Source organism: Protopterus annectens, chromosome 5.part0 (assembly GCF_019279795.1).
Source record: "Protopterus annectens isolate FY-2018-M chromosome 5.part0, PAN1.0, whole genome shotgun sequence".
NCBI classification, from domain to species: domain Eukaryota; kingdom Metazoa; phylum Chordata; order Ceratodontiformes; family Protopteridae; genus Protopterus; species Protopterus annectens.
The window spans coordinates 1,717,881,779-1,717,894,407 of NC_056735.1; the positions used below are offsets into that span (position 1 = coordinate 1,717,881,779).

Here is a 12,629-nt window from a genome sequence, read left to right on the forward strand (position 1 = left end):
AGTTAGTAAAAAGTGGGTCTGTCTTTCGCAGTATGCAACTGCTGATGGCAAAGGAAAATGTTATACTTGTTTTTGGCATTTTTTCCATGTTCGTTATGTCAAAATTAACCAATGACCTCATGATCATTATCAGTAAAATAGAATGCAGTGAGTGCGTGTGCATATGTGCGTGCGTGTATCTACTGATGACCACAAAGAAATAAAAAAAACTTTATTGTTCAACTTAGAACCCACACTACTAAGGTCTGAATAGGTTTACATTTCATGTTATTTTGAAGTAGACAGTGGGTAGAAATGTAAGTTGTAACTTTTCTCTGTTTGCTGAGTGTATTCATGTTCAGCTTTGTCTGGTCCTTGTCCTAGAATTGCTTTGTTGTAGTTCTGTAATAAATAAGACTAATGAAAAAGAAGTTACTGCTTTATTACACATAGTGAAATACAGTAAAGATATTGGATAGACTTAGGTCTACTTAAAACTCATATCACTGCTCTTGGCTCAGGCCTAGCCACAACAGTACTGTATGATACTCTATCTGTGTTCTTGCAGTCCATAAATTTTTTAACATGTTCACCTGAAATAAACCCCAACAGATCATAATTAAAAGAAGTAGAACCATACCAGCTGCTGGAGAAAACATGTCTAGTCTGCATGCTGCTACAGCAAGCGGCACTCCATTTAATCCTGTTGACTGGAAGATTTATACCAAAATGGGTACAGGATGCAAATGCTTCTTAAGTGGACACAGCATTTTTAAATGGGTCATTGGACTAAGTATAGATATGCACAGGATTTGTAACATTTCATTAATATCAGAAGTACTGAAATGCAGTCCTTCGCAACAGGAAGGTCACAAGGTTTCTTCACCAAATACATTTTGTATGTGCATTTTTTTCAGGTGTTCTCCTTTAATGGATTTTCACAGGAAGCCATAATGGCTAAACCTAAATGTAAGTCCTGTACAATCTTAATGGAGCCTTTACAACATCTGATCCATTAATAAAAAGGGCGGGGTGGAATAATAGAAAACAGAGGCAACAAGGTAGGACACAAAGTGAGATTTTACATCTGTAGTGTGCCCAGAGGCTCAGGACATTAAATCCATACTTTCATGTCACTAAGGGAAAAGAAGCTATGAAGACAATTCACCATACAGCTGTACTATATTTTAAGGCATCTTATTCAGCAGGTCACATAGCAAAGCATACAGCTTCAAAGGTACTCTAAGAGCATACTTCTGAAAAGATAACTTTTCTCTGAAGGGGAAATTCTATTGGCAAAAATAAACTGTTTTTCAAGCTTGGTGTATTAAAACACAATGAAGGAAACAGCTCAGTACAACTAGGACAAATGATTAAAAATGACAATCCTGTCACATTCACTGGGCAGGGCATCAGACTGCTCTGCAAATGATCTGAGATTGATTAGGAGCTCACAGATGGAGGGTTATCTGTGAGTGTGGTGGGACTAAGCAGATGATGCCAGCTCTCTACCCTTATGAGGAGCTGGGGTAACTACTACTGGTGTTTGGATAATGAGGTTCACATGCCTGCAGAGCCGTAACTAGGATGGGAGAAGGAGGTGGCTATATAGGGATAATATGCTAGGGGTGCACTCGAACATTTGGGGTGGGACTCGAGTGCAGTACCAAGATTAATTTAAGAAGCCCTGGGTGATAATCACATCTTCTTAAAAGAGTGTATTTAGTACCTTAATACAATTTTTTTGGTCCTCAATTTTGGTTTGAGGGGAGTGCCAGTATGGGGACTGACTGTTGTGCCTGATGACCTGGCTATGACTGTACTTGCAACATGCCACTTTATCACGTGAGTCAGGCAGATGCTGAAGAGGTCATGCACCCTGGATCATGGAGTGTTGCATACCTACTGGCAGTGTACTCTCAGCTCTCTCAGGCCGTTGCTTCCCCCATCCAAGTCAAATTCTTAACCAAAAATGAAAATCCTTTCCCCATATTAACTATGATGTTTCCTTCCCCAAATCGGCAAGATTCACAAGGCACTGTGGATCAGCAGTGGAGGTAGGAATCAAAAAAACTGTATAAAAAAATAAAATAAGTAACTCTCACCATCATCATCAGCTAAACCATAACATTTGCCCTAGAAAAACCATCCTGTAGCTTTGGTATACCCATTATAGAAGTCAAAAATAAAAGATGCTACTTTGCATGAACATAAGTTCTGTTATGGATATACAATCTTGTCTCACATTATGTTTTCATATCATGATAATCATTTTTCTGCACTGTCTGTATAATACATCTAGTTTAACACAGGAACAGCAAGACGGTCAATTTCCAAAGAGATCATCCATTTGTGTTACTTGTGCTCGTACAGCAACCATAAACTGGCATGTTTGCTTGCAAGTACTGAAAACTCAAAATAACAGCTCTTGAGTTGCACTGGAATACATGTAATGTCTCCTGGAATGGCTTGTTTACAGTCTCATATGCTGCCCCAGGCAAAACAGCATCCTTTCTAGGGCACTGAATCATAGGACAGTCATAGTCTCTTAGATCATCTTGTGACATCAAATATGGCTAGTCATAATGGAAGCTCTTGAAGGTATTTCCTCCAAACCGTTTTCTATCTGCAAAACCAGGAATCTATAAAAACAAAAATCACACAATCATTACTTATAATGTTTATGTCAGCATGTAATAAACATACATAAGAGTCTAATTTAACTTTCAAGTCAGTATTCTGTGAAATATGATGACAGTGATAGATTTGGCTTTTTTAAGTCCCCCCCCCCCCCTCTCCATTCCTTCCTTCTTTAATTTTTTTGCACTGGGTCAGTAGCAATAGAAAGACAATTTTTAGACAAGACCTGGGAAGCAAAGCGCTCAGTGCATACCTCACGAGGATATTAACTAAAATAAATCAAATACAAGTACTCAGTGAAGAGTCAGCAAATAATATGTATGTAAATAGTAAAAAAAAAATAAAAAAATAGATAAAATGATAAAACATAATGAAAACATAGTAAAACAGTAAAAAAATTGCTAATCTGTCTACAAGTATTCTCAAAAACATTTGAGAACTCATCAGGAAATAGTTCATAATAGTACAAAAGGTATTACAAGCATTTAAGAAAACTTAGTATTAAAGCCCTTCCAAAATAAAACAGTCATTGTTCCAATGTGGTATAAATATTAAAATATATATATATATATATGTATCATGACAGACAAAGTTTAGATCAGAACAAAAACAAACTAACACAATGATGTCAGAAAGACATAAAACTGGCATATAAAAACAGAGTGACTGGATTATATTAAATAAAATGTAGTTATGTATATAATAGTGAACTAGCCTTAGAGAACAATCTCATCAATCAATAAGCCATCTTACATAATTTGTATTTTATCCCCATTGTGTGGCTCTTAATAATAAAGTACAGCTGTCTGCCTCTTGATTCATCCTGCTTTGTAGCAGTCATTGATAAGGTAAATCAGCATAGCAAATTAATCACAATCTTCTACAATATGTATTTGTACTGACAAGTTTGTACTTCTTAATTATACATTGCTTTTATTACCCTGCAAAATGGACCTCATTGCACCTGTCATTATGTACACTTCCTTCCCCAGTGTTTTAACTGCGTGATGTACTGTGCCTTACCTATAATGATCTAATGAACACCTCTGTACTGATTACACTGTACTTTGTTTTTGCCTTTCACTAGGTACAGGTAAGGCTGTGCTAAAAATGTCCAGTATGGATTAGCTGCACATATGGATAACAAGCAAAATATACAATAAAGTACACACTGTGTTCAGATTACAGAAATATATTGTAAACATAGCACTAAAAGTTCAAAATATAAAAAAGCAAAAAGTGTTATGCATAAGTAGTTGCACTATTAAGAATCAATAATACAACGAACTGCATTTTCAGCTAGTCAGTGAAGTGTTGTAACATTCCTCATATCTCTAAAGAAATGAGACCCAACCATGAAGCAGAGGGCTGTTTGTGCTCCATTACTTTTTTTTTTCAGTTTGTTCTGGGACCTTAGTCTTGTAGCTTCATTTGCAGTTGTGGGAAGACAGTGAATTACTGCAAGATATTAGGATCATTTATACATTATAATGCACTTCTATCTCTATAAGTAGAATTACTTGTAAAAGCTAGCTGTTTGTATTTTGAACCCTATCTGTGGCCTTAGTCTTGTAGTTTCTTTCATAGTTGTGGCAGAACTGTGAACTACTGCCAGATTTGAGTCTCATGTAGTCATTTATTACTGCATATTTCCCATAAAAAGAAGTTATGTACACATCATAACATTTCATCTGAGTAGTTACACTGCATTTTCTGCAACCTGTGGGTATACAGATCCGTATCGGATCCGAGCCGGCAACTTTTTTCTAGCATCTGCTCCAAGCTCCGAGCTCCTCCCCTTACCCGTAACACCCTACCATCTCCTATCTTCACTCAGATTGAGTTTGCTGCAACTAACGATATATATGCAACTCAACCCAATAACCAACCAACCTGAAACAGGATAAGGTCCGGGGGATGGAGGAGGGAGGGAATGTTGCAGAAAAATGAAGTATAACTACTCAGATGGAACGTTATGGTGAGTACATAACTTCTTTATCTGAAGTAGTTAACTTCATTTTATCTGTAACCTGTGTGACAGAGTCCCCAGCTACTCCAATCCTGGGAGGCCCTTATGGAAGGATATTCCTGAGCACCGCAGAGTCAAAGGATGCTCTACCCCTCGAAATCAGATCCAATTTGTAATGGGAAATGAAGGTATGTGAATTGGCCCATGTCACTGCTGCGCAAATATCCTCCAAAGGAACGCTGGACCAAAAGGCAGCAGAAGTCGCCATGGACCTAGTAGAGTGAGCCTTAACTATACCAGGAGGTGATAAACCTTCTTCTTTGCAAGCATGTGAAATGCAGAGAGTGATCCATCTGGCTAAAGAAACCTTAGAAATAGCTTTTCCCATAAAAGCTTTGGAAAAGGAAACAAACAATTGGTCAGTCTTGTGGAAAGACTTTGTTCTACGAAGATAAAAACAAAGTTGTCTATGAACATCCAACAAATGGAGTTTGTATTCACCTTTATTTTGAAAGTTGGGAAAGAAAACGGGCAGATTAATGGACTGGTTTATGTTTGCTTCAGATGCCACTTTAGGTAAGAAGGAAGGATTGGTACGGAGGGAAACCCTATCCTTATGGAAGACTAAATACGGAGGCATGGCAGACAAAGCTTGAAGCTCAGAAACTCTCCTAGCCAAAGTGATGGCGACTAGGAAAGCCGTCTTCCAGGACAAAAATTTTAAGTCCACCGAAGCTGCAGGTTCAAAAGGAGGGGCTACCAATGCCTGTAAAACAAAAGTAAGGTCCCAATGAGGTACAGAATTCTTGACAGGGGGCCGCAGCAGAAAAGTACCTTTAAGAAAGGCCTTACACAGCCAAGAGGGGGCTAAGGCCATGTTGTCTTCGCTAACCTGAAAACTGGAAATGGCTGCCAATTGTACTTTCACTGTGGAGGAACTAGCTCCTTGCTGAAAGATACCAGAGGGGAAGTCCAACACCGCTGGAACAGGAGCTGTAAAGGGATCTATTTCTCTCTGTGAAGCCCAAATGGAAAAGTGCTTCCATTTACTGCAATATAGTTTTCTAGTGGAGTCTTTAAGAGAGGGCACTAGAATCGATTTGACCTGGGATGAAAGACTGGGAGTCCTGGCGATTAACGGAACTGGAGCAACCAAGCTGTTAGCTTGAGGCTGCCCAGATCGGGTGGACGTGTCCCTGACGGATGGGAAATTAGATCCGGGCAGGAATCCAGAACCCACGGGGGAGCTAATAGATGAAACCAAAGGAATGGGAACCAAACCTGATGAGGCCAGAATGGGACAATGATGATCACTTTGCACCGTAGTCAGCAAGCTTTCTGAAGAAACTTTGGAATGAGTGGCAATGGTGGATAAACATACAGAAGCCCGTGGGGCCAAGCATGGACTACAGCAGCTCTGGGTACTTCCCCTGGTGAGGGAATCGGAGTGAAGAACTCGCTGCACTTTGCGTTGGAAGGAGATGCGAACAGATCGCAGCAAGGCTGACCCCATGGCAGGAAAATCTCTTCTACTGACTGTTTCAGAGACCACTCATAAGGCATCAGAATGGCCCGGCTCAATCTTTCCGCTAAAATGATGGAGCGCCCCGGGATGTGCATTGCTATCAGAAACTGACAGGTGGAAATCGCCCATTCCCACACTCTCATGGCCTCGTGACAGAGGGTAGGATCTGGTTCCTCCCTGCTTGTTGATATACCAGACTACTGACATGTTGTCTGACTGAATTGCAATCAATCCGAGAGGGAGGACTATGTGAAAGGCTTCCAACACTAAAAGCACTGCCCTCATCTCTAGAACATTTATGTGCAAATTGGTCTCTGTCTGGGACCACATGCTTTGGACTGTCTTTCCCAAACGGTGTCCTCCCCACCCAAGTTGGGAGGCGTCCGTGGTCACTGTGGTTTAGACTGAGGGTGACGCAAATGGGCGTCCTGTTGATATCTCTGGTGAAGTTAACCACCAAAGAAGAGATGTCCTGCAGATGTGACTGAACTTGATTGGAAATTCCATGGGTAGGTCTAGCCAGGACCACTGGACAGCCAGAGTCCATTGAAGAACCCGCATGTGAAGGCGTGCATACGGGAGAATAGATATGGGGCAGCCATGGAGCCCAGAGCCCGGAGAACCTTGCTCGCCTTTGAAGACTGGGAGTGCACTATCTGAGCTATGTGGCCCCTGAGATGTAGAATCCTGTCTGGAGTTAGGAATACTTTCATCTGCAAAGTGTCTAACAGTGCCCCAATGAAGTCTAGAATTTGTACTGGTTGCAAATGGGATTTGTGAACACTGACTGTAATTCCCAGTAGGTCTGCTAACCGAATGAAATAATCTCGGGCCAGACACAAGTGATGCTTGTGCGCAGCAAAGAGCCAGTCATCCAGGTAAGGAAACACCTGAATACCCTGAAGCCTCAGGTGGGCTGCTACAAATGCCATTACCTTGGTGAACACCCTGGGGGCTGTGGTGAGACCAAAGGGTAGGTCCCTGAACTGAAAGTGACTGGCTCCCAGCCGGAAGCGCAGAAACCTCCTGGAGCTTCTGTGTATTTTGATGTGGTAGTAAGCATCCTGAAGGTCTAACGAGCACATCCAGTTGCACTCTTGGAGATAAGGTAGAATGGACTGTAGAGTGACCATCCGGAATTTCTATTTTGCTACTGACAGGTTTAATGTTGACAGGTCTAGAATGGGCCTGAGGTCCCCCATCATTTTTGGCACCAAAAAGAACCTTGAGTAGATGCCTAATCCGGACTGATCAGGGGGGACCTTTTCGATGGCTCGTTTGAGAAGCAGCTTTGAAACCTCTAGAGCTGCTGCCTCCCTGTGAGCAGGTGGAACATCCAGGAGGTGTTTTGTAATGTTTGGAGGGGCAATGAAAGGAACAGAATAACCTCTGGATATTATCTGAAGAACCCAGCAATCTGTCGTAATGGACTCCCATGCCACTGGGTGTAAGGACAATCGTCCCCCGACTGCCTCCAGAGTAGGACAGTCGGGCAACCCCTCAGGGCTGCTGATTGGGTCTATCAGAAAAGGGTTCCCTAGACCTGAAATTCCTGGGACCCCCTCTACCTCTGAGTCAGCATCGATCTTGTCCCCCTCTGCCTCTGGGGGAATAGTTGTCTTAAGAATCCTGGGAAAACTGAGATTTTCAGAACCACATCTTCTTCTGCCCTCTTTGAATCCTAGAGAATGACTGCTGAGGGTTAGAGAAGCAGACTCCAACAGCAAAGAAAGTCTTCCTGTCCTTTTCGTTCTGGACCAGTGTGTCACGTACTGTCTTCCCAAAGAGGGAAAAGCTGTCGTAGGGAGCGTTGATAAATGACGCCTTGAAAGGGTCCACAAACTGACACAATCTGAGCCAGGCATGATGCCTCATGGCTATGCCTGTCCCAGCCGCTCTAGCTGCTCCTTCCGTGGCGTGGGAAAGTAGCCGCATAGATGTATTTGAGACTGACTTCAGAGTAGACATTTTCGTCGAGAACAGCTGTTTGTCCTGTGGTGATAAAGACTCTGGGAGTGACTCAGCGAATTCTGAAGCAAGGTCTCACTGAAGTCGAATCACGTGCCAAATAATTCAGCACACGGATAGAAAAAGTCGCTGAAGATTATACACGCTTCCCAAACCTGTCCACTGACCTGGACTCCTTGTCTGCAGGGTGTACTAAGGAACTCTCCTGTGCTAGTTCCTTCTTTGTGGCCGCTGCGACTAACATAGCATCAACTGGGGCTCCTTTCGACCAGGGTTGTCTATCCGAAGGGGGAGATAAGACCTTGTCAGGATGTTTTGGGATGGGTTCTACGGTGTCGGGCTCCTTCCATGCCCTTGTGGTGATGAGGTCCACCAAGGGGTCTGCTGGTGGGGACACCCAGGAAGTAGATAGGCCCATGCCAAAGGCCTCCAGGAACACTGACTCACCCCCAGAAGGTTTTGGGGCTGACCAACCTCCCCTCTGGCAGAGGATTTCCATAATTTCTCCGAAGGAGACGTCTTTGGGAGGTGACCTGGGGGAACCTTCTCCTTCATCTAAGTCAGTGTCAATGGTGAGGGACTCGGGGGAGTCCAAGTGCCTCCTTTTGCACTTGCGCTTGCAGTGGCCCTCTTCAGTGGGACTTTCAGAAGGGGATCCGTGAGCTGTAGGGGTTTCCTCGGGAAAAATGACCTGGGGATCCTCTGGCATGGGCTGTCCCTGAGACAGGATGAAGGGAGTCGTTGCCAAATCCAGGGGGGCCTGGATAGTATCCGAGGGAATGGGCTGGGGTCTCAATCCCTGGGAGAGAACCCTCTCCACCACTTCGAAGGCCAAAGGAGAAGTCCTCCCCGAATCCGAAGTGGGGACCGGAGCCAAAGACAGGGTAGCCTGAGGTCAGAGGGAACAGGTCAGGTCTGAGAGAGTCAAAGCCGAAGAATCCATTCCCCCGGGTCCAACTCCCTGTCCGTGGCTCAGAGAGTCACTCGGATCTGAGCAAGTTGGATCCGAGGAACTCAAGGTAACAGCTGGAGTCGAGGTTGGAGGAACCGTCGGCGCCGTGCTACCAGCTCCGAAGAACCTTGGACCCAAAAGCCGCAAAGTCGAAGCACGGATCAGGGAAGGAGAGATGGGGTGGAAAAGAGGCATGGAGGTTACCCCTCCAGAGGGAGAGGGACCTGGCAAGACTCCCATCTGAATTTGGGTCTGAAGAAATCTCCGCATCATCCTGTCCATATCCATGTCCGATAGGCTCCGGGTTAACCTCGAAGAGGCCACCGACTCGGATCTGGCTGGTCTGCTCAGTAAGGTGGAGGGCCTCGGGTCTGAATGTTCCAACCTCTCCGGTGAGAAAGTGGTGACCGGAGCTGAGGAGAAACAGGCCTCATGGTTTTGGATGGAGGGCTGAGAAAGAGCTCCCTGTCTGGGGATCTCTTGCGATGCCTGTCTTTCTTTTTCTCCCTTTCTTCTCTGCGTCTTTCTTTTTCCTTCTCTTTTTCTTTATCTTGGTCAGACTCGCAGACTGAAGATCTGTCCTTAGAGGACCCATCGCCAGACGAAGAGGGAGGCTAAGTCCCTGTCTGGGGAGGTGCACTAGTGACAGAGTCCGAGGCAGAATCCAGCATGGCAACGGGGAAAAGGCCTTTGGTAACTAGCTTGGTCTTATGATCCCTAAGGGCCCTGTGGTTGAAGCCTGAACAGATAGCACACTGGGTGGATAAATGTGCCACTCCTAGACATATCACACATATAGTGTGACCATCAGCAGGGGAAAGCTTATGGCCACACTCTGTACACTTTTTGAACACAGGCTTTGGCTGATCAGCCATAGTCCTGCACTCAAAGGTAAAGGTACTACCTTTCCAACAAAAACACACACACAGGTAGGGGAAGGGCAGGCCTGAGTACTATTCTACTACAAAAACAAAACTTTTTTTTTTACACTAACGACCAGCACATTACTACAAAAGGGGAGGAAGGTAATCCTACACAATCACACTAGATATCGTCAAAAATTTCCACTTACTATCCCTTTTTAGCTCAGAGCAAAGGAGACCAAGATGCACACTACTGGCATGGCAAACGAGATCTGGGGGAAGATAGGAGATGGTAGGGCATTATGGGTAAGGGGAGGAGCTCGGAGCTTGGAGCAGATGCTAGGAAAAAGTTGCCGGCTCGGATCCGTATACCCGCAGGTTGCAGATAGAATGAAGTTAACTACTTTAGATACAGTGTTACTGGTAAATTTCTGCATAGTCTGCTGCCTTAGACTGTGGTAGAACTACAGTAGTAGCAGTATTATTTATTCTGTTCCCAGACTGGTGCTTCGCTGCTTTTAACATCTGTTTTGCTGCTAGAGTCTTATATTCTGCTTATCATTTACCTGCTTAAAGTCGCATTATAGTGCCCTACTGTTTAATCTGTTATGGTATTTTCCCCATTCTCCGTGTCTGTCCTAGCCCCCACTAAGACTCTAAGCTTTTGAAATTCTAACCTACCTGGGGTCATTGACCTGAAGATCAGAGGCACAAGACTAGCGCTCCAATATTGGCTTTATTTAAATGGATGCCTCTCTAGGTAGTCTTCTTCTTGCTGAATCCTCCCATTCTTTTCCTGTTGTGGTTTTAAAAGTCTGTGTTTCCAATTTCTGCTCATTATGGTAATCTGACTTCCACAGTCCCTCCCTTTCTCCCACCCCTCTTTTGTTGCTGTTGTCTGTTAGAAATTTATGTACTTTCCCCATACACTGTTTTCCACAGATCCATAATACTGACTGCCCACTGAAAAGATGAATTTTGCTTTTGAGTAAACCTCCTTTAATACAAATTGCCTCATGGTCATTTTCCCAAAGCTCCCATTTGGCTAAAACCCTTGCTACACTCCCATAGTGTCTTGAATTAATCCTGCTCCATCCTTGGCAAATAAGAGATTTATTTTACTGTTTTAAAGTGCCACTGATTTACTTTTGCTTTATTTGTATATTTTGCATTTAAGTCATTTTAAAGGTCCCTAATACTTGAAATCACCTTTTCCAGGTAGTTTTTAAGTTGTTTTGTGGTAGCATTACAGTCTCGCAATCTTTTTGTGTTTTTACATTAACAAGACTGGGATATTCCATCTAGTGGCAGTAGGTGGTGGCCTGGTCATTTTGAAATAGGAAACATATAAGAAAGCTGTAAGTGTAGTTATTTATTGGCCCAAGGGCTTAAAAGCCAGTTTCCTGTGTTTTAAGTGCCTGTATAAATTTGGTGCATTTGTGCACTACTGGCACCATTGTGCAGTAGTGGTTAGTAGTGCCCTGTAAAGACACAGACACCTCAAAACCAATTTTCCTTACAAAACCACTGCTGAAACTGTACCAGTAATTCAGTGAGTGTACAGCAACTACTTTGGATGTTGTGTGCCACAAAGCAGCAAGTCTGTGCATCGAGGAGCACTGCCCATGAATTTAATATGTAGCATAGTCTAGTCTGTAGCCCCAAAAGCACCCACAGTCAGCCCATTATTAACCCATTTTGCATTACACCCTTGTAGGTCACCCAATAAAGGGCCAGACATCATGGATAGGCACTTTCCCAATTTCTCCTTAGCCAGTTTCATTGACAACCATTTAATCCTAAAAGAAACAAATACAGTATGAATATACACAATGTCTCTGGAGGCCAAATTCTCATGTACAAACACTTATAACAATTTGGATGTCAGAAACACACATCCTGCACCCAGTAGACATAGTACATACTCCATAGACAGACCTACTTATGTTGAGGTACTTAAATACAGTCTTTCCAAACACCAAAGACCTCCTAGCCATTCCACCTGCAAAGGTTATCCTCAGCAACCTCAAAAGAACTCAACAGAAACAACACGTAACACGGCACAATTAACCACACCCAGTGCAGCCTCAACTACCAAGCCCATAAGGCAGGCTAATACATTTCCCAGGACTCCAGTCATAGGGAACTCCATTGTATGACATACTGATTCCCTTCTCACCAGGCTGAACAAGGAGAAAACAACAGTCACTTACTTTTCAAGGGACAGGATCTGCCAAATTACGCATGCACTCATGTCACTGCACAACATGTACCAGTATAATTCATTCATAGTTCATGTATGTGTAAATGACCCGAGATATACTTCCCTAGACTATATGAACAGATACACTATGGAGCTCTTGGACTGTATGTCACAGACTGGTATGTGCCTAGCATTGAGAAGCATTCTACCTTTACCCAGGATGATGCCACAATATGAACAGAAGATGGTTGACTTTAATAATTAGCTTAGTTTGGGGTGTTATTCTAGGATGATATAATATTTGTCAGCATGAGAGGATGTGGTTAACAAACCACATTGCTTTGCCAATGATGGTCTGTACCTGTCTCCTCTACACTTTTGAATATTGGCTAACCACTGTCCTCCCTCATACAGACTTTTTTGGCAATACCAAACTGACAAAACTTCCAACATGCCAAAATCTACCAAAGGAAATATAAAGGTGTTATTGCTCAATACCTTCAAGCTCTCTTTGCCTTGTAGAAGCAGAC

General features: G+C 43.3%; 1 protein-coding gene across 2 annotated transcripts in view; it reads right to left on the reverse strand.

The window, feature by feature from the left end:
- Nucleotides 1–400: 400 nt before the first annotated feature.
- Nucleotides 401–12,629, reverse strand: part of RABL3 (RAB, member of RAS oncogene family like 3) — a 696,369-nt gene continuing 684,140 nt past the window's right edge. For both annotated transcript variants that reach the window (XM_044071511.1, XM_044071512.1), the window contains one exon: nt 401–2,621. In XM_044071511.1, coding sequence (XP_043927446.1) covers nt 2,556–2,621 — 66 coding nt within the window. In that variant the 3' untranslated portion in view covers nt 401–2,555. The remainder of the gene's footprint in view (nt 2,622–12,629) is intronic.